The sequence below is a fragment of the Aquarana catesbeiana genome, linkage group LG02 (genome assembly GCF_042186555.1).
Source record: "Aquarana catesbeiana isolate 2022-GZ linkage group LG02, ASM4218655v1, whole genome shotgun sequence".
In the NCBI taxonomy this organism is placed as follows: Eukaryota; Metazoa; Chordata; class Amphibia; order Anura; family Ranidae; genus Aquarana; species Aquarana catesbeiana.
Window position 1 is genome coordinate 475,498,611 of NC_133325.1, and position 21,957 is coordinate 475,520,567.

Here is a 21,957-nt window from a genome sequence, read left to right on the forward strand (position 1 = left end):
GGACACAGGTGCGGCAGCATGGATGGACACAGGTGCGGCAGCATGGATGGACACAGGTGCGGCAGCATGGATGGACACAGGTGCGGCAGCATGGATGGACACAGGTGCGGCAGCATGGATGGACACAGGTGCGGCAGCATGGATGGACACAGGTGCGGCAGCATGGATGGACACAGGTGCGGCAGCATGGATGGACACAGGTGGGGCTGCATTGATGGACACAGGTGGGGCGGCATTGATGGACACAGGTGGGGCGGCATTGATGGGCACAGGTGAAGCGGCATTGATGGGCACAGGTGAAGCGGCATTGATGGGCACAGGTGAAGTGGCATTGATGGGCACAGGTGAAGCGGCATTGATGGGCACAGGTGAAGCGGCATTGATGGGCACAGGTGAATTGGCATTGATGGGCACAGGTGAATTGGCATTGATGGGCACAGGTGAAGCGGCATTGATGGGCACAGGTGAAGCGGCATTGATGGGCACAGGTGAAGCGGCACTGATGGGCACAGGTGAAGCGGCATTGATGGGCACAGGTAGGCTGCACTGATAGGCACTCAAAGTTGTATTTTTAACTTAATTCTGCATAAAACATTTAAAGGTCATTTCATGAGAATTTATGAGGGTGCGTTTAGGGGCAGAATTAAGGGAGGGGCGGGGCAGGGTAGGGCAACTGGTGGCGAGTAACCCTTGAGGCCTGGCTAGTAGCTCAGGACTTGAAATTTTGAGCCCTGTTGTAGACTACCCCCTTTTTAATGCGCCTGCCTGTAGACCACCCACTATATCATGCGCCTGCCTGTAGACTGTCTACTAGGCACTTGAATGACAGAAGTAGTTGTCTAACAATCCCAGAGTGAGCTTTGTCATTACTATAACGTTGTGTGCCTGCCAGTAGACCACCTACAATATCGTACAATATCATGTAGAATGCCTACCAGGCACTTGAAGTACATGGATTGTTGCCTAGGAGTCAAGAGAAAACTGTCAGAAGACTAAGGGCCAGTTCACATCATAGAAACGCAGTCCGGATGCATTCCAGATGTTTCTCTGCATGCACATTTTTGATGCATTTTTGATGACATCTGCTGCATTTTTTTCCCGCCTCTTTTTTCTTAATCTTAAATAAGGACATGTATGTTCCAGTGCGTTTTTGGTGCTTTTAGGTGCGTTCCATGCTTTTTTGATGCGTTTTACAGCGTTCCAGTGCAGTCCAGTGCAGGAAAAATGCAGCATGTTCTACTTTTTTTCTGGAACTGCAAGCGCTGCTGTGAACTATGCCATTGAAAACCATATAACCTACTTTCCATGCATTTTTAATGCAGAAAAAAACCCGCACTGGACTGCATGTGGTGTGAACTGTCCCTGAAAGAACAGACTAGCTGTGGCTCGGTAATCATAGCAATACCTCCTTCCTATCTGTGGGCTGTACTTTACTGCAAGATGATCTGAAATCTTAATTTTAAGATTATGTTAGAGCAGTAAATCTATGAACAAACAGTGAACAGATGTCATCCCTTCTTCATTAGATTGAGTTGTAGCACTAACAGGAACAAAATATTTTAAAACAACTTACAGGTATAATATAAGTTTTAATTATGTAAAGCTCTAAAAATACATTTCTTTTGAAAGTCTGCAACACCAAAAAAAAAAAAATCCATTATAACCAAATGCTCCTATATTTGAAGAATATCAAAATACAACTGCCTCTGCAACACATACTCTCTATTAAGAGAGTTAAAACTGCTATTGATTGTTAAAGTCCACTTTTTATAAAAACACAATACATTCACCAATATAAACCCACTTGAGCTCTGGAAGATTTTACCCCCTTCATGACCAGGCCATTTTTTGCTATTCAACATCGCGCTACTTTAACTGCTGATTGCGCAGTCATGCAACACTGTACCCAAACAAAATGTATATAATTTTTCACACAAATAGAGCTTTTTTTTTGGCGGCATTTGATCACCACTGGGTTTTTTATTTTTTGTGATATAAATACAAACAGGCTGAAAATTTTGAAAAAACCCCAAAAAAACAATATTTTTTAATTTCTGCTAAAAAACATACCCAACAAAAAAAAAAAAAAAAATCAAATTTCTTCATACATTTTGGCCAGAACGTATTCTGCTACATGTCTGATAAAAAAAATATATCCTAATAAGTGTATGTTGATTGATATGCGTTAAGGTTATAGTGTCTACAAACTATATATATATATATATATATATATATATATATATATATATATATATATATATATATATATATATATATATATATATATATATATATATATATATACACACACACACACACACACACACACACAGGAACTTACAGGTTTTTTTTTTTAATACTACTAATGGCAGTGATCAGCAACTTATAATGGGACTGCAATAGTGCGGCGGGTGGTCTGACGCTGACACTGGGGGGAACTGACTAAGGGCTCTTTCACACATGCGGACCATTCAGGTCCGCCTGTCAGTTTTTCAGGTGACCCTGAATGGACGCTCCATGCATCTCTATGGAGCGACGGATGTCAGCGGTGACATGTCCGCTAACATTCGCTCAGCTAAATCCAGACGAATGGAAACCCTATTTTTCAACCGTCTGGCGGATCGGATGAAAACGGACAGTCGGTCCATTTCATCCGATCCCCCATACAGGAGAGCGGGCTCTGACAGGTCTGTCCCTACACAGTGAGCAGAAATGGACCTGTCATCCGCCGGCTCAGCGGGGATCAACGGATTGATCCCTGCTGAGCAAGCGGAGTCCGTCAAAATGGACAGCCCCGTGTGAAAGGGGCCTGACTGTCACTGATATCACCAGTGATAATACAGTAATAACACTATAGATGGTCGCTGTGCTGACACTGGCTGGGAAGGGGTTAACATCTAGGGCGATCAAGGGGTTAAACGTGCGTAACTATGTGTAAAGTGTGCTGCTTTTACTAACACATCTCTGTTTCTCATCTGAGAAACTTACAAATCACTCCCTCTGTACAGAGCTCTGTGTCGTTTACCAACACAGAGCTGTGATTGTACACAGCCGATCAGCAGGTCCTGGTCATGAATCATTGGCTGGGTCGTATCAGTACATCACTTTGCCTACAGCATCCGCTTGCCCACAGTACATTGCGGGTGGGCGGTTGCCAAGTGGTTAAAGAATAAAAATCACCATTTATTCAATCTGCATAGGCACCGGGAAAGCACTGCAACCGCCATTATTCGATGGTGGGTGCAGTGCTCGAGTATGGGTGTAACATGAAACATGCTCAGAAAAGTGGACTTAGTCTTATTTTAAGACGCTATTTGTAATTATCCAGTTATCAGAATGTCAGACAGCGAGTAGTTGTGAGCTGCTTCACAAGGAACACACTTAAAAGCAGCATTTTACAATATGGTGTACTTACAGTGTATTCAGCTTGACCAGTCCAGCAAATGCTTCATTAGAATCTTCAATAGCCCAGGAGATCTCATTATTTCGAAGGTCCCTACGTTAAACAAATCATTTTGACAATTAATATTAGTAGCATATAAAAGGGATTTTTTTTCTTAAAAGAATGAAAAATTAAAATATAATTAAAAGTTGAAAAATACTGTGAAAATCTTGTACAGAAGAAAGTCAAAGCAACATTGACAAACACAAACGTTGGTTTTCAACGTGTACTAGAAAAATGATATGGTTCATATAAAGCTAGACAAAACTAGGATATAACCAAAAGAATCAGGTATTGTGGGGGAGGGAGCCGCCTGTTTGTAAGGATTCCCAAACTTCAATGATTCAAGTATAGGGCTAATGAAGCACAGCTGGGTTCATATAAAAGATGGTCTTTATTTAATAACATCATCACATAATAGAAATATATTTGGCTGAGAAATAAATTATTTTGGCAATCTCTTTTGCACAGCGAGTTGCTCAGATAGAACTATTTATATATTAGGGCCGAAACAACTAATCGATTATGAAAATAGTTGTCAGCTATTTTCATAATTGAATTTTTGGTCAGCCAATTAATTGTCCTGCATACAGAATGCATTATTTGTTTACATATCAGGAAATACAGCGTAGCACACATACAGCTCAGTATACCATCCATACATGTCAGTAAGTTCCTGCGAACTTGTGAATGTGAATGTGTGAGTAGCAATGTCTCATGGGACATGTAGTCCTGGGCAGGAAGTGAGTGGTTCTAAAAGGTAGAAGTTTTTTTTTTTACCTTGCAGCTTGCTATAGGGACACTCTGAGGGCAGGAGGAGCCAGAAGCGTCAGTGGGGGATCCCAGAAGAGGAGAATCAGGGCTGCTCTGTGCAAAACCATTACACAGAGCAGGTAAGTATGACATGTTTGTTGTTTAAAAAAAAAAAAAAAAAATCACTTTAAAGATTCTGTGCAGTGAAATCAGATCAGCCCAGATCTGAACCCAGAGAAGGTGGGGGCTGATAGACTGGAGGTAATATAAGGCATTACAATTCTATCTAGTAAACTTTTATCAGTATTGTGCATTATATTTAAAATGATATCCATGAAAAAAGTCTCAGCTTTTAGTACTACTTTAACCACCGAAGGACCAGGCCTTTTTTTGAGATTTGCTGTTTACAAGTTAAAAACAAGTTTTTTTGCTAGAAAATTACTTAGAACCCTCAAACATTATACATTTTTTTTCTAACACCCTAGAGAATAAAATGGCGGTCATTGTAATACTTTCTCTGTCACACCGTATTTGCGCAGTGGTCTTATAAGCGCACTTTTTTTTTTGAAAAAATACACTTTTTTGAATTAAAAAATAAAACAACAGTAAAGTTAGCCCAATTTTTTTTTATATTGTGAATTGTGAAAGATAATGTTATGCCGAGTAAATTGATACCCAACATGTCACGCTTCAAAATTACGCCCGCTCGTGGAATGGCGACAAACTTTTACCCTTAAAAATCTCCATAGGCCACGTTTAAAAAATTCTACAGGTTGCAGGTTTTGAGTTACAGAGGAGGTCTAGAGGTACAATTATTGCTCTCGCTCTACCGATCGCGGTGATACCTCACATGTGCTTTGAACACCGTTTTCATATGCGGACGCTACTCACGTATGCGTTTGCTTCTGCATGCGAGCTCGGCGGGACGGGGAGAGTTTTTTTTTTTTTCTTTTTTTGCCTTTTTTTTTTAACACTGTTCTTTAAAAAAAAAAAAAAAAAAATCTATCACTTTTATTCATATTATAAGGAATGTAAACGTAAAAGAAAAAAAGCATGACAGGACCTCTTAAATATGAGATCTGGGGTCAAAAAGCCGTAAGATCTCATATTTACACTAAAATGCAATAAAAAAAAATTTAAAAAAAAAAGGCCCTTTAAGAGCTATGAGCGGAAGTGATGTTTTGACGTTGCTTCTGACCTGCAATGGTATGGCGACGGGTGGGGGCCATCTCCCCCTCACTCGTCTCCATGCTAAGGAAGGAGCAACATCCGATCGCCTCCGCTGCTGCCGACGGCTCCGGTAAGTGGTGGAGGGCACCGGAGCGCAGTGATTTTGCAGTGAATCTGCTGCAGAGACCACTTTTTTGCAAAAGCGGACTGCCGGCTGAACAAGAGGATATCAAGGTTATGACAGCTAGCTGCTGCCATATCAACGATATTCCTCATCAGAGTTAGGACGTATATCGGCGCGTGGCAGTCTGTAAGTGGTCAATATAAAAGAAGTACAGTGGGGACGGAAAGTATTCAGACCCCCTTAAATTTTTCACTCTTTGTTATATTGCAGCCATTTGCTAAAATCATTTAAGTTCATTTTTTTCCTCATTAATGTACACACAGCACCCCATATTGACAGAAAAACACAGAATTGTTGACATTTTTGCAGATTTATTAAAAAATAAAAACTGAAATATCACATGGTCCTAAGTATTCAGACCCTTTGCTCAGTATTTAGTAGAAGCACCCTTTTGATCTAATACAGTCATGAGTCTTTTTGGGAAATATGCAACAAGTTTTTCACACCTGGATTTGGGGATCCTCTGCCATTCCTCCTTGCAGATCCTGTCCAGTTCTGTCAGGTTGGATGGTAAACGTTGGTGGCCAGCCATTTTTAGGTCTCTGCAGAGATGCTCAGTTTGGTTCAAGTCAGGGCTCTGGCTGGGCCATTCAAAAACAGTCACGGAGTTGTTGTGAAGCCACTCCTTCCTGATTTTAGCTGTGTGCTTAGGGTCATTGTCTTGTCTGAAGGTAAACCTTCGGCCCAGTCTGAGGTCCTGAGCACTCTGGAGAAGGTTTTCATCCAGAATATCCCTGTACTTGGCCGCATTCATCTTTCCCTCGATTGCAACCAGTCGTCCTGTCCCTGCAGCTGAGAAACACCCCCACAGCATGATGCTGCCACCAGCATGCTTCACTGTTGGGACTGTGTTGGACAGGTGATGAGCAGTGCCTGGTTTTCTCCACACATACCGCTTAGAATTAAGGCCAAAAAGTTCTATCTTCGTCTCATCAGACCAGAGAATCTTACCATCTTGGAGTCCTTCAGGTGTTTTTTTTTAGCAAACTCCATGCGGGCTTTCATGTGTCTTGCACTGAGGAGAGGCTTCCGTTGGGCCACTCTGCCATAAAGCCCTGACTGGTCGAAGACTGCAGTGATAGTTGACTTTCTACAACTTTCTCCCATCTCCCAACTGCATCTCTGAAGCTCAGCCACAGTGATCTTTGGGTTCTTCTTTACCTCTCTCACCATGGTTCTTCTCCCCCGATAGCTCAGTTTGGCCGGATGGCCAGCCCTAGGAAGGGTTCTGGTTGTCCCAAATGTCTGTTATTTAAGGATTATGGAGGCCACTGTGCTCTTAGGAACCTTAAGTGCAGCAGAATTTTTTTCGTAACCTTGGCCAGATCTGTGCCTTGCCACAATTCTGTCTCTGAGCTCTTCAGGCAGTTCCTTTGACCTCATGATTTTCATTTGCTCTGACATGCATTGTGAGCTGTAAGGTCTTATATAGCCAGGTGTGTGGCTTTCCTAATCAAGTCCAATCAGTATAATCAAACACAGCTGGACTCAAATGAAGGTGTAGAACCATCTCAAGGATGATCAGAAGAAATGAACAGCACCTGAGTTAAATATATAAGTGTCACAGCAAAGTGTCTGAATACTTAGGACCATGTGATATTTCAGTCTCTCTTTTTTAACAAATCTGCAAAAACGTCAACAATTCTGTGTTTTTCTGTCAATATGGGGTGCTGTGTGTACATTAATGAGGAAAAAAATGAACTTAAATGATTTTAGCAAATGGCTACAATATAACAAAGAGTGAAACATTTAAGGGGGTCTGAATACTTTCTGTCCCCACTGTAGATCTCCCTTCCACCCTTCATATATCTTCATGTCCGACTCCTAGTTAAAATGCCCATATATCCTACTTCTGGGTGTATTTATATATATATATTTTACTTTCATTGTTTCACAGTATAAATGAACCCCTTATAGTAGTGATTATCTGCTCTTTTTGTACTATAAAGGATTCATTTTAGGTTTTTTTAACCCCATTATGAAAGGTGATACCAAAAAAAAAAAAAAAGCATGCTGCTGCTGTTGCTACTAGATGTCTTAGGCCTGGTTCATACCCATGTGTTTTTTGGTGCTCTTGCAGAAATGCACTACAGTTCATTTAACATGGTTTCCTGTGGAACACGTTCACATCTGCTTTTTTCAGCCGCTGGAAAGGGAAAGGGTCAAGGATTTTTTTCAACGCAAAACTGTGTTTTTTATTTGCTTTGTTGGTTCAATAGACTTCAACGGAGAAGCTGCAGAAAAGCATGTACTTTGTTTTTGCCGCAATTTGGGTTTTTTAATCTTTCCAACAAATTCCGGCCCCAAAAAAAAGCATTAAAAAAATGCAAATCGCCACAAAATCGCATAGGCAAAAACACCGCAAAAAGCACAGCAGGAACGAATCAAAAGCAACTGCATAGGTATGAATCGAGCCTTATGCTGGCCATACACATACAGATTTTCAGACGAGAATATTCATGTGAAAAATCTTGTCGTTTGAAAATTTTACTTGCTTTTAACATTCAGTTTTAAAATGAATGTAATTTCTGAACGAAAAACACATACACTGAAAATGCCTTTGACCAAGATGTTTTCTATTCTGCTCCTTCGAATTTTTCCCATCACTGCGGTCGAAAACGAACATCGATTTGACCCCACAAACAATTAGAAAATCGAATGAACATGAAGGAAGACAATGTTTTTGTATGGCCAGCATAAGTGACAGCAGGCACAGGTAGCTTTTATCAAGCCACGTGCCTATGACAAGGGAGTCTGTCATACATAATAGATTACCGTCCTGTCTGAAAATCAGCAAAATAGTCTTTAATTTTTTATTTTTATTTATTTAAATAAAAAATTTGATCTCTGAGTCTGATGATATTTACCAGATTCAACCTCCATACTATATACAGTATATCTCTTCTGTCTGGTATTCTCAGAGTGGATTAGATATTTTGCTCCCTAACCATATAGTTGGTTATTTATATTTACCAATGCATAGAGAAATTTAAGAATAAATTGCCTTTTTTTTTAAAAAACTCTATATACTGTATATACTCAAGTATAAGCCGAGATTTTCAGCACATTTTTTTTTTGTGCTGAAAATGCCCCCCTCGGCTTATACTCGAGTCAAGCACTTTTCTGCAGCAGAGAATGACATTTTCCGAACCGACTTTGGGGCCCCATATCTCAGGGCCACTTGGTGCTAAGAACCCCAAATTTGGTGTGCAAACCCAGTGGAACTAGCACTACAACATATCCATGGGGTTCCTAGCACCAAGCGGGGCCCCAAAATCGGTTCGGAAAATGTCATTCTCTGCTGCAGAAAAGTGCTTGACATTTTCCGAACCGACTTTGGGGCCACGTATCTCAGGGCACTTGGTGCTAGAAACACCAGCTTTGGATATGTTGTAATGCTAGTTCCACTGGATTTGCACAATGGAAATGTGGGGTTCCTAGCACCAAGTGGCCCCAAGACATGGGGCCCCAAAGTCGGTCAACTGTGTCCATCTGCAGCAATGTCATTTCGGGACCCTTTGGGTCCAGAGAGCCCAAATTCTGGCTGCAGCTAGGGGGCATCTAGGAACCTTAACCACCGAGTTTGAAGTTCGGGAGACCTATGGCTGCAAATGGGCACAGTGAGGCTGCAAATTTCTCACCCTAGGCTTATACTCGAGTCAATAAGTTCCCAGTTTTTTGTGGTAAAATTAGGTGCCTCGGCTTACATTATAATAACTAAATTATACACAACACTTTAAGGTTATTATTCAATTAATCAAAACAATAAATCGGCCAACTAATGGATTATGAAAATAATCTTTCCTTACAGCCCTTATATGATATTGCAAGTCAAATAAAATAATTTTTCCTATGTGCCAATCTGCTATTCAGCTGCATTACATTAAAAGCAGTAGGCACTGAGACACACCAAGGTCTGTGCAAATATCTTTGAAGGGGGGAAAGAAGCATCCAGGAGATTTCAAATGCATTCAATAAGACATACCTGTGTGTTTTCCTGCAAAATAGCACAAGTCATTTAAAGAAGAAATACTTCTCTAGTCCGACATTAGTTTGATTACTAATATAAGACAATGTGCAAAGGAAAAGGGAGATGAGAAAGCCAGTTCCTTGTCTGATTGAGTTTCCCGGCTCATGCTTGGCTAAGCATCAGTGATTGGAGTCCTATTTACCAGTGCTGCCCTCCTGCTTGTGAACATTTCATGACCCTGAACTGCATAGTCTGCCTGTCATCTGTTCTTATGCCCTTCCTGCACCACAAAAAAACTCCTAATTAATGTATTCTTGTTCTCTTTCATGCAGCACTAACTCTACCAGATTGGTTTTAATTATTGCATTAGGGAGGTTGCACAAAGGTTAACAGAATATGAATGCATGGAGACGTTTTTCTCAGCTAGGGATGAAAAAACGCGGATGAATAATTGGGTACAAACTGTGCAATTTCCACATGTTCTCTATAGTCTATGGGAATACAGTATGAGCAATGTTAAATATTAGGTGTAGAAATCCAGCTTAATTAGGAAAGCATATAGCAATTACATCTCAGAGAAAAAAAGGGAAAGAAGGTGAACAGCAGTGTATATTAAAAAAAAAAAAAATAGTAATAACCCTTGCCACCCATGAGAAAAAGGGGGAAAATATACTGCGCTTGATAAATTATTGATGCTGCGCCAGCTGACATACACAAAAACGATTTATGGAATGCAGTAAATAATCGTTCAAGTTGAATGCCAAATCAGCAAGATCTGACTAGAGTAGTGAATGTTAAAAATAAATAAATAAATGTTGCACTTTGAGATCAAAGTGCAACATTTAGCATATGTTAGCATATGCGTGCTGAAATCAGTTTTCTAGTGCGATTTAGTCTTATTGAATACCATTGCGATTACAATGCGATTTTAGTACAGGTGTGATTTTGGCCTGACATGCAAACCAGTGTCTGTGAAAACACACCACAAATTGCATGTGTGTGAACCAGGGCTCAAAGTTGTACAATCTGTGCCAAATAAGGTTTAAGAATATGAGTATGTCAATATTTGGTGCAAAGAAGATGTGCAGTAATGTACCAAGAGGATGATGGCACAAAACATGTGTCTGCGTCTAGTAACCATACATACTTCAAAATAAAGGTTCATGTGAAATGCAATGTGCCACAATCACGTGTTCCTTTTGACACTTTGCATATCTTTCTGCCACAATATGCTCAGACTTGGCATAGCTGCAGTTATAGTTAGAAAGCGAACAACCAACAATAATAAATATATATATATATATATATATATATATATATATATATATATATATATATATATATATATATATATATATATGAAACGCTATCTCTCCATCTCTACACATACATACTGTGTATGTGTTAGAGCTGCACAATTAATCCTTAAAAAAAAAAAAAAACGCAATCTCAATTTAACCCACCTCATGATCTTAAAGCGGAGTTCCACCCAAAAATTGAACTGCCACTTTTAGGCATCCTCCCCCCCTCTGGTATCACATTTGGCACCTTTCAGGGGGGAGGGGGGAGCAGATACCTGTATAATCCAGGTATTTGCTCCCACTTCTGGACATAGATAGCCCCAGTATCGGCGGATATCTATGCCATATCTGGCGCCTCCTCTGCGACCCCCCCCCCCCCCCGCTGTCTTCTGGGGGACACACAGGTTCCATAAGACAACAGGGACCAGTCGGATCACGCAAGCAACTTGCGCATGCGCAGCAGGGCACCAGGCTGTGAAGCCGCAAGGCTTCACTTCCTGATTCCCTTACTAAAAATGGTGGTGCCTCCACCTGAGGGACAGATTGCCTTCGGGAGCCAACACTGTGAGCGCCCTGTACAGGTAAGTGTCCATATTTTAAAAGTCAGCAGCTGCAGTATTTGTAGCTGCTGACTTAAAAAAAAAAAAAAAAAATTTGGCGGAACTCCACTTTAATACAACATTCATGGATTCAGTGCAGAGTTCTCTGCTCACAGTGAACAAAAAAAAAAAAAAACGGGCAGCCTGCCAAGTTTATCACAACATTATCAGGGCTGGGAGATAACTATAAACAAAGTATCATATAGTTCTTTTAGATTAAAGGGATGAACTTCAGTTAAAGAGGAACTGCAGTCCGCTCACATAATTTGTAATAAAAACATCTTTGTCATTCTGAAGCTTCCCTTCAACCACTTATTGCGTATAATGCATATTATTTTATATATACTGTGATTTTGTACTTGCCAAATATGCTGCAGAAATCTCCCTCCACTGAGTCTGGCTGCAATCATTTTAACTGTGGGCAGCAGAGGCTGCTGCCTGTTCACTTCCTGGATTTACACAGAAACACGCCTCCAGCTCTGCAGCTCTCATTGGCCCTCTTATGACTCACCCCCCCCCCCCCCCCCCCCTTCCTGGCAAACTCTCACGAGAGTGAGAGCTGTACATGATGTCATATGCCTAGACCAAGGACCAGACAAGAAACAGGAAGCGGGCTGTATAAGGTATTTACTGGCAGAAAAAAAAAAGTTTCACTATGCAATAAGGGCAGAAGATTAAATAGATAAAAAGATGAATAAAATGACAGAATTTCCGCCTTAAAGACTAAGCCTTTTTCTGACACTTGTTGCTTACAAGTTGGATAGCAAATGTCACCAGCCAAATGTCCCTGCTGTGCTGCAGCCGAATGTAAGACCCGTTCACCAGCGTGTGCAGGATGGCTGGATGTGCTGGAGGAGGAGGTGAAGGCAGCAGTCGGCGGGAAGGTGGAGAGCCAGAATCAGTGCCTCACGTGTCAGGGACACCAGACCCGCTAGAGTGCTGACAGGAGGGGGAGAAAGTGCCATGATGCTGCAGATGAGTTCCCGCTGCTCTCTCCTGGTGTAACCAGACACGTTGGTTGCTGCTCACTGCTGCGTGGGCGTGTCCTGGGGCAATGCAATATCTGGAGGGATGGAAACCAGAGCTGGGTTGGCTGATGGTCAGCGTTGCTGGAGGTTGTGATGACTGAGACACCTTGTGGACCAGAGTGAACCGAAAGCTTCTCGGTTGCCTAGATGACGCATTTCGCATGCACTTTTTCAAAGTTTCTCATGACTTTGAAAAAGCGCATGCGCGCAAAACAGATCATCTAGGCAACCAAAATGCTCTCGGGTCACTCTGGTCCACAAAGTGTCTCAGTCATCACAACCTCCAGCAATGCTGACCGTCATTCATGTCAGCCAACCCAGCTTTGGTTTCCCTCCCTCCAGATATTGCATTGCCCCAGGACACACACACGCAGTGTTGAGCAGCAACCAATGTGTCTGGTTACACCAGGAGAGAGCAGCGGGAACTCATCTGCAACTAAATTATACACCACACTTTTTTGAGGTTTTTATACAATTGATCAAAACAATATCAAATATTTAATCCATTATATAAACAATCCTTAGTTGCAGCCCTAGATTTTACCAATGGCATGTCCTCTCATTAGGAACCCTTCTACACCTCCCAAGGTGTAGAAGGGCTCAGTACTCACATTCAGGGATGTATTGGCCTGGGAGGTGGTGAACGGAGCCAGGAGTGCTGGTGGGGGACTGAGAAGAGGAGGATTGGGGCTGTTATATGCAAAACCATTGCACAGAACAGGTAAGTATAACATGTTTCTCAATATGTGTGAACTGACCCTGAACATCAAATTCCATTCATAAATCAGATTTTCAGGACAGAGTAAATGTATTCCCCCCATTAATATGTATGCTCTAAATTCTGTTTATGCAGGATTGGTCATTTGAAGTTCTAATCAAGCATTGAGACGTGTATTCTTGTAAAATACTCTTTGAGTTGACCTGGTCATGAAAATATACCTTTGTTCTTGCGAGAGTGTAAATACTTCTGTCTCTTGCTACACGCACTACTGAACACAATTCTATTGATGAAGAAACCTCCCCTGAAGTCTGCTGGGAAACCGACATTTGCGGGAATGAAGGCAACTTCTAGCAGAAAGTCGGTTTAGGAATTTGGAGGGTACTCGAATTCAGAATAGACACTTGCATAGATTTTTTAGTGTCACTTCAGACATTAACAGTTATCTAACTGCAATCAGTCAAAAACGTATATTATTAGTCAGAGTTCCTATTTAGTGACCATGACATACCGGTAATTAAGCTATTTTATACACCCATCCCTCCCAAACTTACAATAAATAAGGCTCCTCAGCTCACTTTCAGAGGCTTTTCAGAAACTTCATCATGAAAACCTATGCTCAAGAACAGCTAACTAAATAGTACCATCTGACAAAATTGTACGGTCAATCAAAAGAGGAATTTATGGTTAAAGTTTTATAACATTTTTTTTTCAACTGTGGTCGGAGTACAGTGACTCAGAGCACATTTTTGACACAGTAACTTTACAGCAATCTTCAAATCTGCAGCTTTACCACCCATATGCAATAGTACAGAATTACATTGATTAAGAAGGAATATACTGCATATATTATTTGGTTTACTATTGACAAAAATATACAAACAAGTTAAGAATCCTCTGGCTGGAAAAAAATAAATTCTAACTAAATGCACTGCTTAATCCTTCCAGTAACCATTTTGTCCTCTTCTGCTAAGTTTATAGCTCGCACACATTTTAGATACACTGTAGACTTTAATTAGACTGCGGTTGTCTTGCGCATATTTGGCAAATACATGAGACATGGATCCTGCCAAAAGAGCAGGGGCATGTCCGTTCTATCATTTCTTTAGCTGTTCAAAAGCTGGAGCACCTCTAGTTCAGAACTAGACCACCCTAGCATTATTTAAAGCGGAACTAAAAGCACTTACTAACCATCGTTACAACAGCCCAATGCCCACGAGGTCCTTCACAAGCTTCTTACAGGCGACAGTCTTTGGCTGTTTTGATTGACAAGCACAGGATGACATCACTCCCGTGCTTGTATGGGGATGCAGTCATCCCAGCACACTGGTATTGGAGCAGTAGGTGAAGTGAGCCGCTCATCTACAGTTCAAGTGTACATTCCACAGAGGATTGCGAATAGGCAGGTAGGTGTACTTTATTGCAGAAGAGACTTATGTCTCTTCTGCAATAAAAGGCCTACCTGTTTGCATTTTTTTTTTAAATTTATTTTTTACATTTAGTTCCACCTTGTGTACTACTTATGCAAAACATTGGCAAATTGAGAAGATGGAAATGTGGGGGCAGTTGCTGATGCTGAAGACTACACAAGATCACCTAATGTGATTAATGGACTATCTCGGTACTCATACAATGACCCAATGGTTTTATAATAAAAAATCAAATTTTAATACAAATCAGAAAAAAGAACCGACATCCAAATATTAAAAATACATCACATTAATGAGCTAACTCCTAACGGGTTCCCCCGTAGAGCTTCTGTTGGAGTGAAGTATAAAAGGCTTTCCTCAAAGGGTTTGAGGAAACCCTTTATACTTCACTCCCACAGAAGCTCTACGGGGGAACCCGTTAGGAGTTAGCTCATTAATGTGATGTATTTTTAATATTTGTATGTCGGTTCTTTTTTCTGATGTGTATTAAAATTTGATTTTTTATTATAAAACCATTGGGTCATTGTATGAGTACCGAGAGTCCATTAATCAGGTTAGGTGGTCTTGTGTAGTCTTCAGCATCAGCAACTGCCCCCACATTTCCATCTTCTCAATTTGCCATACGTCAATCTGGATGATGGTACTTTTTTATCCCATATTGATCATTAATACTTGAGGCCACACTCTAATATACTTGTTATGCAAAACATTGCAATTTTATGTTGCAAAGATTTTTTGCTACTTTGTTAACTGGTAGAACAGTGCGTAGATAGAATTTTTAGGGCCTCTGATTCCTCCTGTATGGAACTGTACTGTCTGCCCTCATGTTGTAAAGCGCTGCACAAACTGCTGGTGCTATATAAATCCTGTATAATAATAATAGGGTCTATGTTGACTCGCTTTTTCTTACAGGCTTGCATTTGTGTCAAAACTTCTCCATACAAGTCAAAGTAAATGCAGAAGCAGCTTTAAACAAAATGATGCAAGTAGGCATAAGATTTAATTTAGGTCAAAGGAGGTTAACTGCAAGTCAAATGCACCTGTAATGGAACTATAAATGATCTGACATCAAGTGCAAGCTAATGCATCTAAACACAAGCTGCATTTGTTCAGCAAGCTAAAATCCCATCCATAAAGTCCCTTACGCAGTGTGTATATGTATAAGTTAACCTGCAGTGTGTCATTTTTGCTGTATTATAAAGCCATCTACAATTGCAAAGTCTGAGCATTTTAGACCTGTTTTTAACTCCAGTAAGCAAGCACAATTCTGCATGAATGCAATAAAAATGGATGAAAAAAAAAAAAAAGTTTCCTATTTTTTAAATATGTATTAATAAATAAATATAAGTTGCACACAATGTCTGTGATTGCACTACTCTCCCACATTGTAAACTTTCCAGATGTAACTTCTTGGTGTACATTTTTACATGTGGCAGAAGGCAGAGGTTAATATACAGTACACTGACAAGAAGCAGTATGTAAAACTCTTGGAATTAAAAGCAAAGTATGAGTTTAATTTTTTTCCCTATTTACACTTGCATAGGTAGATGCAGCATGTGTCCGATGCTGCACCTGTCCCCCGGTGCCTCTGCTCTGAAAGCCGAGCAATTGAACATCGCCGATCGCTCGGTTTTAGAGCTCCGTGAGCAAAGAGCTGCAGACTGTCAGTCAGAGCTCTCTCCGCTCTTCTTCCTCCTCGCTCACTGGAGCGCTGAGCTGTAGAGAAGGCAGAGCCGGCTGTCTCAGGCTCTAAGCGGCTCACTGAGAAGCTGAGGATAGCAGTACAGGTACCTGGCAGATCCAGACTTCCATTGTCTGGACGACACGTGCCTGGACTGATTTCTGTGATGTCAGCAGAGAGTGGACTACAGTCTGCTCTCTGCTGAATCCGGGTCACGGGAGTGCAAAATAAATTTCACTCTTGTGATCCATAGAAGCCCAGCCAAACGAGCTTAGGCTGGACTACTCCTTTAAAGCGATACTGAAGTCTGTTATTTAAAAAAAAAAAAAAAAAAAAACAAACATGTTATTCTTGCCTGTCCTGTGCAGTGGTTTTTCACAGAGCAGCTCAGATCCTCCTCTTCTCGGGTCCCTCCCCCCTGTTGAGTGCCCACACAGCAAGCAGCTTGATATGGGAACACCGAGCCGAAGCTCCCTGTGTCCATTCTGACAGGGAGCCATGGCCCCGCCCTGCGCCCGTTTCTCTCCTCATTGGCTCTCCTCACTGGTTTCTCTCATTTACTTTGAGAGCAGCGAGAGCCAATGGCACCGCGCTGCTGTCTCAGAGAGTCTCTCGTGCAACATCGCTGGATCGAGATGTGGCTCAGGTAAGTATTAGGGGGCTGATGCACACAGAAGGCTTTTTATCGTAATACAAAGAATACATTAAGATAAAAAACCTTGCGTCTCTACAACCACTTTAACTGGTTTTCTGCAGTAATTTGCCATAAAACGTGATCTTATCCTCATGTAAGTCACAACACTAGACTAATACAAAGTGCTTAAGCTAATAACACAAACAATTCAAATTTCTCGTGTCTTTATTAAATACACCCATTAAAACATTTACAGTGCTGGAGGAAAAAGTAAGCAAATCCATAGGCTAACTGGAGTCAGTAGTTTGCACAACTGGAGTCCAATTAATGAAATAAGTTTGGAGTTGTGGCATGGAGCTACTTCGATAAAAGTCTCAACTATTTTAAGAATGGTGTTCATAAGAAGCATAAGCTGATGTGAATCACACCTCGCAAATAAGAGCTTTCTGAAAAGATTCAATCAAGAGTAGTTGATCTGCATAAGGTTATAAAAGGATACAAGGCAATCACAAAGTGTTTAGGCATCCACCAGTCGATAAATTGTCTATGAATGGAGAAGGTTTAATACTGTGGCTATTCCTCCTAGAAGTAGTGCCCAGCCAACTCTGGATAATACACTGCCTACCCCCTGATTTTGACGAATCGCTATTATTGCCTTGTTGGAACTCTCCTCTACTCGCTGCTCCTTTATCATCTGGGTCACTGGAGCCGCATCACCCCCCAGGGATCTACCTCCTTCTACCCTTCCTCTATTCTCCTCTTTGTTTCTCTCAAACTTCTTGTTTTTCACTCCCCTCTGCTTTCCTTCCATCATGGTACAGTAATAATATTTGTCTCAACCGGGAATCTAACCTTCAGTTATCCTGGTATAAGACTGCTGGATCCTACCCAGTGTGCTGGCTGTGAAGTTTGGTATTTTACAGGAACGTCCTGACTATAGTTTTGGGATGACCACTCCAGTTGCTTTGCTGATAGCAGCCTTTTGCTAGCCTTACCAGCCAGCGTAATACTTGATCTCAACTCATGTTCCTTATTGTTCATTCCTGTTTTATGCTGGTGTAAACGTATACTCCTATATGTATCATTGGCTGTATCTGATTTGCTTATGTTATGTTTAAGCTCAAGCAAATTTGACTAGAAGTAGCTCCCAGCCAAGATGACTCCCAAGGCACAATGCAGAATCCTCAATATGATAAAGAAGAACCCACAAGTAAAGGCTAAAGGCTTGAAGAAATCACTGAACTGGCAAACATCCCTGTTCATGAGTCTACCATAAGTAAGTCTTTGAATAGGCAGGGTGTATAAGGCAGGACACTACAAAGGATGCCGCTGCTCCCCAAAAAAAAAAAAAATTAAAAAAAAACATTGCTTCATGCCTGACGTTTACCAAAGAGCAGCTTGGTAAACCGCAACACTATTGGGAAAGAGTTTTGTGGATTGATTAAACAAAAGTTGTATTGTTCAAGAAGGCACTGTATATGGCGCAAAAAGGGCACAGCCTACCAACAATGAAGTATGGTGGAGGGAACATCATGATTTAGGCTTGCTTTGCTCCCGCAGGGCCTGGACCATTTGGCATCATTGAGTTGAAAATCAAACTCAAATTTACCAAAATATCCTACAGAATAAGGTCAGGGTGGCTGTCCACCAGCTGAAGCTTAGTAGAAGATGCAGCAGGACAACAACCCTAAGCTTTGAAATAAATCCACCAGAGACTGATTTCAGAAAAAGAAAATGTGCCTTTTAGAGTGGCCCAGTCACAGCCCAGGCCTTAAGCCCATAGAGATGTTGCTCAAGAGAGCAGTTCACACCAGACATCCTAGAAAACTGTCTGAGCTGAAGCAGTTTTGTAGCGAGGAATGGTCACAAATCCAGAGCTGCCAAATTTGCTGGCTTGAATTCATTGCTGCCAAAAGAGGGTTAGACCAGCTATTAACTAGAAGCGTTCACTTTTTCCCCCAGCACCATTAATGTTTAATGTGTATGTTCAATAAAGACACAAGAAATTAGAATTGTTTGCGAGTTATTAGTTTAAGTACACTATGCGTGTCCATTGTTGTGACTTCAGATTAAATTTTATGGCAAATTACTGCAGAAAACCAGGTTTTTCCAGGATTTCACATCCTTTTCTTGTCACAGTAATTAACACTATTAAATGAAGCTCAACCCACAAAGTGGGTCTCTGCTAGAGTCCTATTTTAGGGCACAAATCTAGCCAAAAAGAAGAAAAATAAAAATTCCATCAAAAGGATAAAATAACAAAACTAGCTGCTGCTGTAAATTCACTTTCAATCCAGAGATTATACCTGAAGAACTTTTCTCTACCACTAAACGTCGTCGTTCTGATGGAGAGCATTATTAACCTTTTCTGAGCCCAGGTCGTCCTGGACCTGTTCCACCCTGTCACTGCACAGTAAAGGAAGGAATGCAGAATAATGAGCTCTCTTTTCCTCTGCTTTCTTTTCCTAATACAATGCTTCATGTCGGAACATGAACTTATTGGCACCTTTCACTGCTTATTCCTCTCACACTCCTGCAATAGAGAGACTGTAAGAGGCCCATAGCAGGTCAAATTCAGGTATGTACACTGCCTGCATTTAAAACATATACTTAATGGTGTATTAATGAACAAAGAACTGCATTCATTTGTGTCTTTAAGATCTGCCTAGAGTTCCACTTTAATGTTCAAATTCAGCTCTCATGTAACAAAGTACAAGAAAATTCATGCCACTTACAATGTCACAAGATTTGAAAGACCCTTAAAAACGCCTTCAGCAATGTGATTTATCCGGTTATCGCCCAGGTTCAGTTTTTCCAGTGAGCTCAGCCCAACAAATGCAAACTCATCCAAACGGTTCAGCTGGTTGTATGACACATCCCTAGAGGGGGAGTTACAGGAAAATATGCAGACGGTCAGAAAAGCAGAACAAGCTGGAAAAATATTACCACATTTTTTTTTGCTTGCTTTTACAACCTGAAGCAAAATTTTAACATACTGCATGAAAAAAAAAATCAAGCAAAAAAATCCAGTATCTAAACATTTAATAGATTGGTAAATGTCTGCAACTTTTTGGTATACTTAAAAAAAAAATGACAAATACTAAAAACAGTCTACAGTACTAAGCAGTCTATAGTAGCATGAACCATTCAAATATCTACTTTGTCAACTTTAACCAGATCAAACTGCTAAAAGTTAACTAGTTGGTTTCCTTAGGTTAATATTAAATCACTGCCCTTTGCCGATTGCTTATTATATTAAACAGTTACAGTGCCTTGAAAAAGTATTCATACCCCTTGAAATTTTACACATTTTATTCTGATTTTATGTGATAGACCAACACAAAGCGGCACATAAAATTGTGAAGCGGAAGGAAAATGATGTTTTTTCAAAATGTTTTACAAATAAATGTGTGAAAAGTGTGGCGTGCATTTGTATTCAGCCCCCTTTACTCCGATACCCCTAACTAAAATCTAGTGGAACTAATTGTCTTCAGATGTCACCTAATTAGTAAATAGGGTCCACCTGTGTGTAATTTAATCTCCGTATAAATACAGCTGCTCTGTGAAGCCCTCAGAGGTTTGTTAGAGAACCTTAGTGAACAAACAGCATCACGAAGGCCAAAGAACACACCACACAGGTCAGGGATAAAATTGTGGAGATGTTTAAAGCAGGGTTAGGTTATAAAAAAATATCCCAAGCTTTGAACATCTCACAGAGCACTGATCAACCCATCATCCAAAAATGGAAAGAGTATGGCACTCCTGCAAACCTACCAAGACATGGACATCCACCTAAACTGACAGGCAGGCCAAGGAGAGCATTAATCAGAGAAGCAGCCAAGAGGCCCATGGTAACTCTGGAGGAGTTGCAGAAATCCACAGCTTAGAACGGAGAAAGAAAAACTAGAGCAGAGCTCAACATCTTCACAAATGCACTTTAACACTTACAGATCCAATAGATTCTGGCAGAACTCCCATGCATCTGGACTGATCCTGTATACAGCATTCTGGTTCATGAAAAGCTGCTGTAGAGATCGCAATCCATAGAGCCAACCTTTATTTATGTCCGAGACATTGTTATATTCCAATTCTCTGCAGAAAGACAGGAGGGAACACCACATCTTTCCAGTTACTAAATCATTCAGAAACAGGCCTAAGCTAGAGCATAACTACAGGTGGTGCAAATAATCTAAGCTCAACGTGATGTTCTTCTCCCTTTTGCATAATTGTATTTTAATGCATGAATTTGCTTTTTTAAAACTTAAAGTGGTTTTAAAGGCTCAAGGGTTTTTTTAACCTTCATGCAGGTAAAAAACCTTCTGTGTGCAGCAGGCCCCTCCCCAGCCTCCTGTATTACTTACCTGGGCCTCATTGTGATCCAGCGATGTCCACAATAACCTTGGCTCCCTGGGGACTCTCCCTCCTCATTGGCTGAGAGAGCAGCAGGGGCTATTGGCTCCCGCTGCTGTCACAGTCAGTGAGCCAAAGAAGAGAGAGGGGGTGGGGCCAAGCCACGGCTCTGCTCCGTGTGTGAATGGACACGCAGAGCAGCTGCTTGGGAGCAAGCCTGCATGGGTGGCCACATAGCAAGCTGCTTGCTGTGGGGGCACTCAGCAGGAGGGAGGAGCCAGGAGTGCTGGCAAGGGACCAGAGAAGAGGAGGATCGGGGCTGCTCTGTGCAAAACCATTGCACAGAGCGGGCAAGTATGACATATTTGTGATTTTTAAAAAATGCCTTTAATATCACTTTAAAGTATATGTAAACCCTAAATCACTTTTCCAGTATGTTGGGCATCATGTTTCAATGTATACAATTTGTTTTATTAACAAATTGCTTTTTGTAAATCTGTTGCAAAGTTTCTCACCCGGTAATCCTGGCAGTAAAATGCAGCTCAACAGACATGATATGAACAAGCCCTAAACCACTGCCTCCCAAATAGCAACAGCATTGTCGATTCCCCATCACAGCACCCTACCTACCTGAAATTTATAGCCATCTCCCCTTCTAAAGGAAGCAGCTAAATACTGTCTGTGCTGGCCAAGCTCC

The 21,957-nt window shown here is 41.1% G+C and overlaps 1 protein-coding gene across 1 annotated transcript in view; it reads right to left on the bottom strand.

The window, feature by feature from the left end:
* Positions 1-21,957, bottom strand: part of LRIG2 (leucine rich repeats and immunoglobulin like domains 2) — a 147,426-nt gene that overhangs the window by 44,631 nt on the left and 80,838 nt on the right. The window contains exons 7-9 of the mRNA XM_073615716.1: positions 20,859-21,002; positions 19,646-19,789; positions 3,416-3,496 (exon numbers count right to left, since the gene is read on the bottom strand). Of these exons, the coding sequence (XP_073471817.1) occupies positions 3,416-3,496; positions 19,646-19,789; positions 20,859-21,002 (369 nt within the window). The remainder of the gene's footprint in view (positions 1-3,415; positions 3,497-19,645; positions 19,790-20,858; positions 21,003-21,957) is intronic.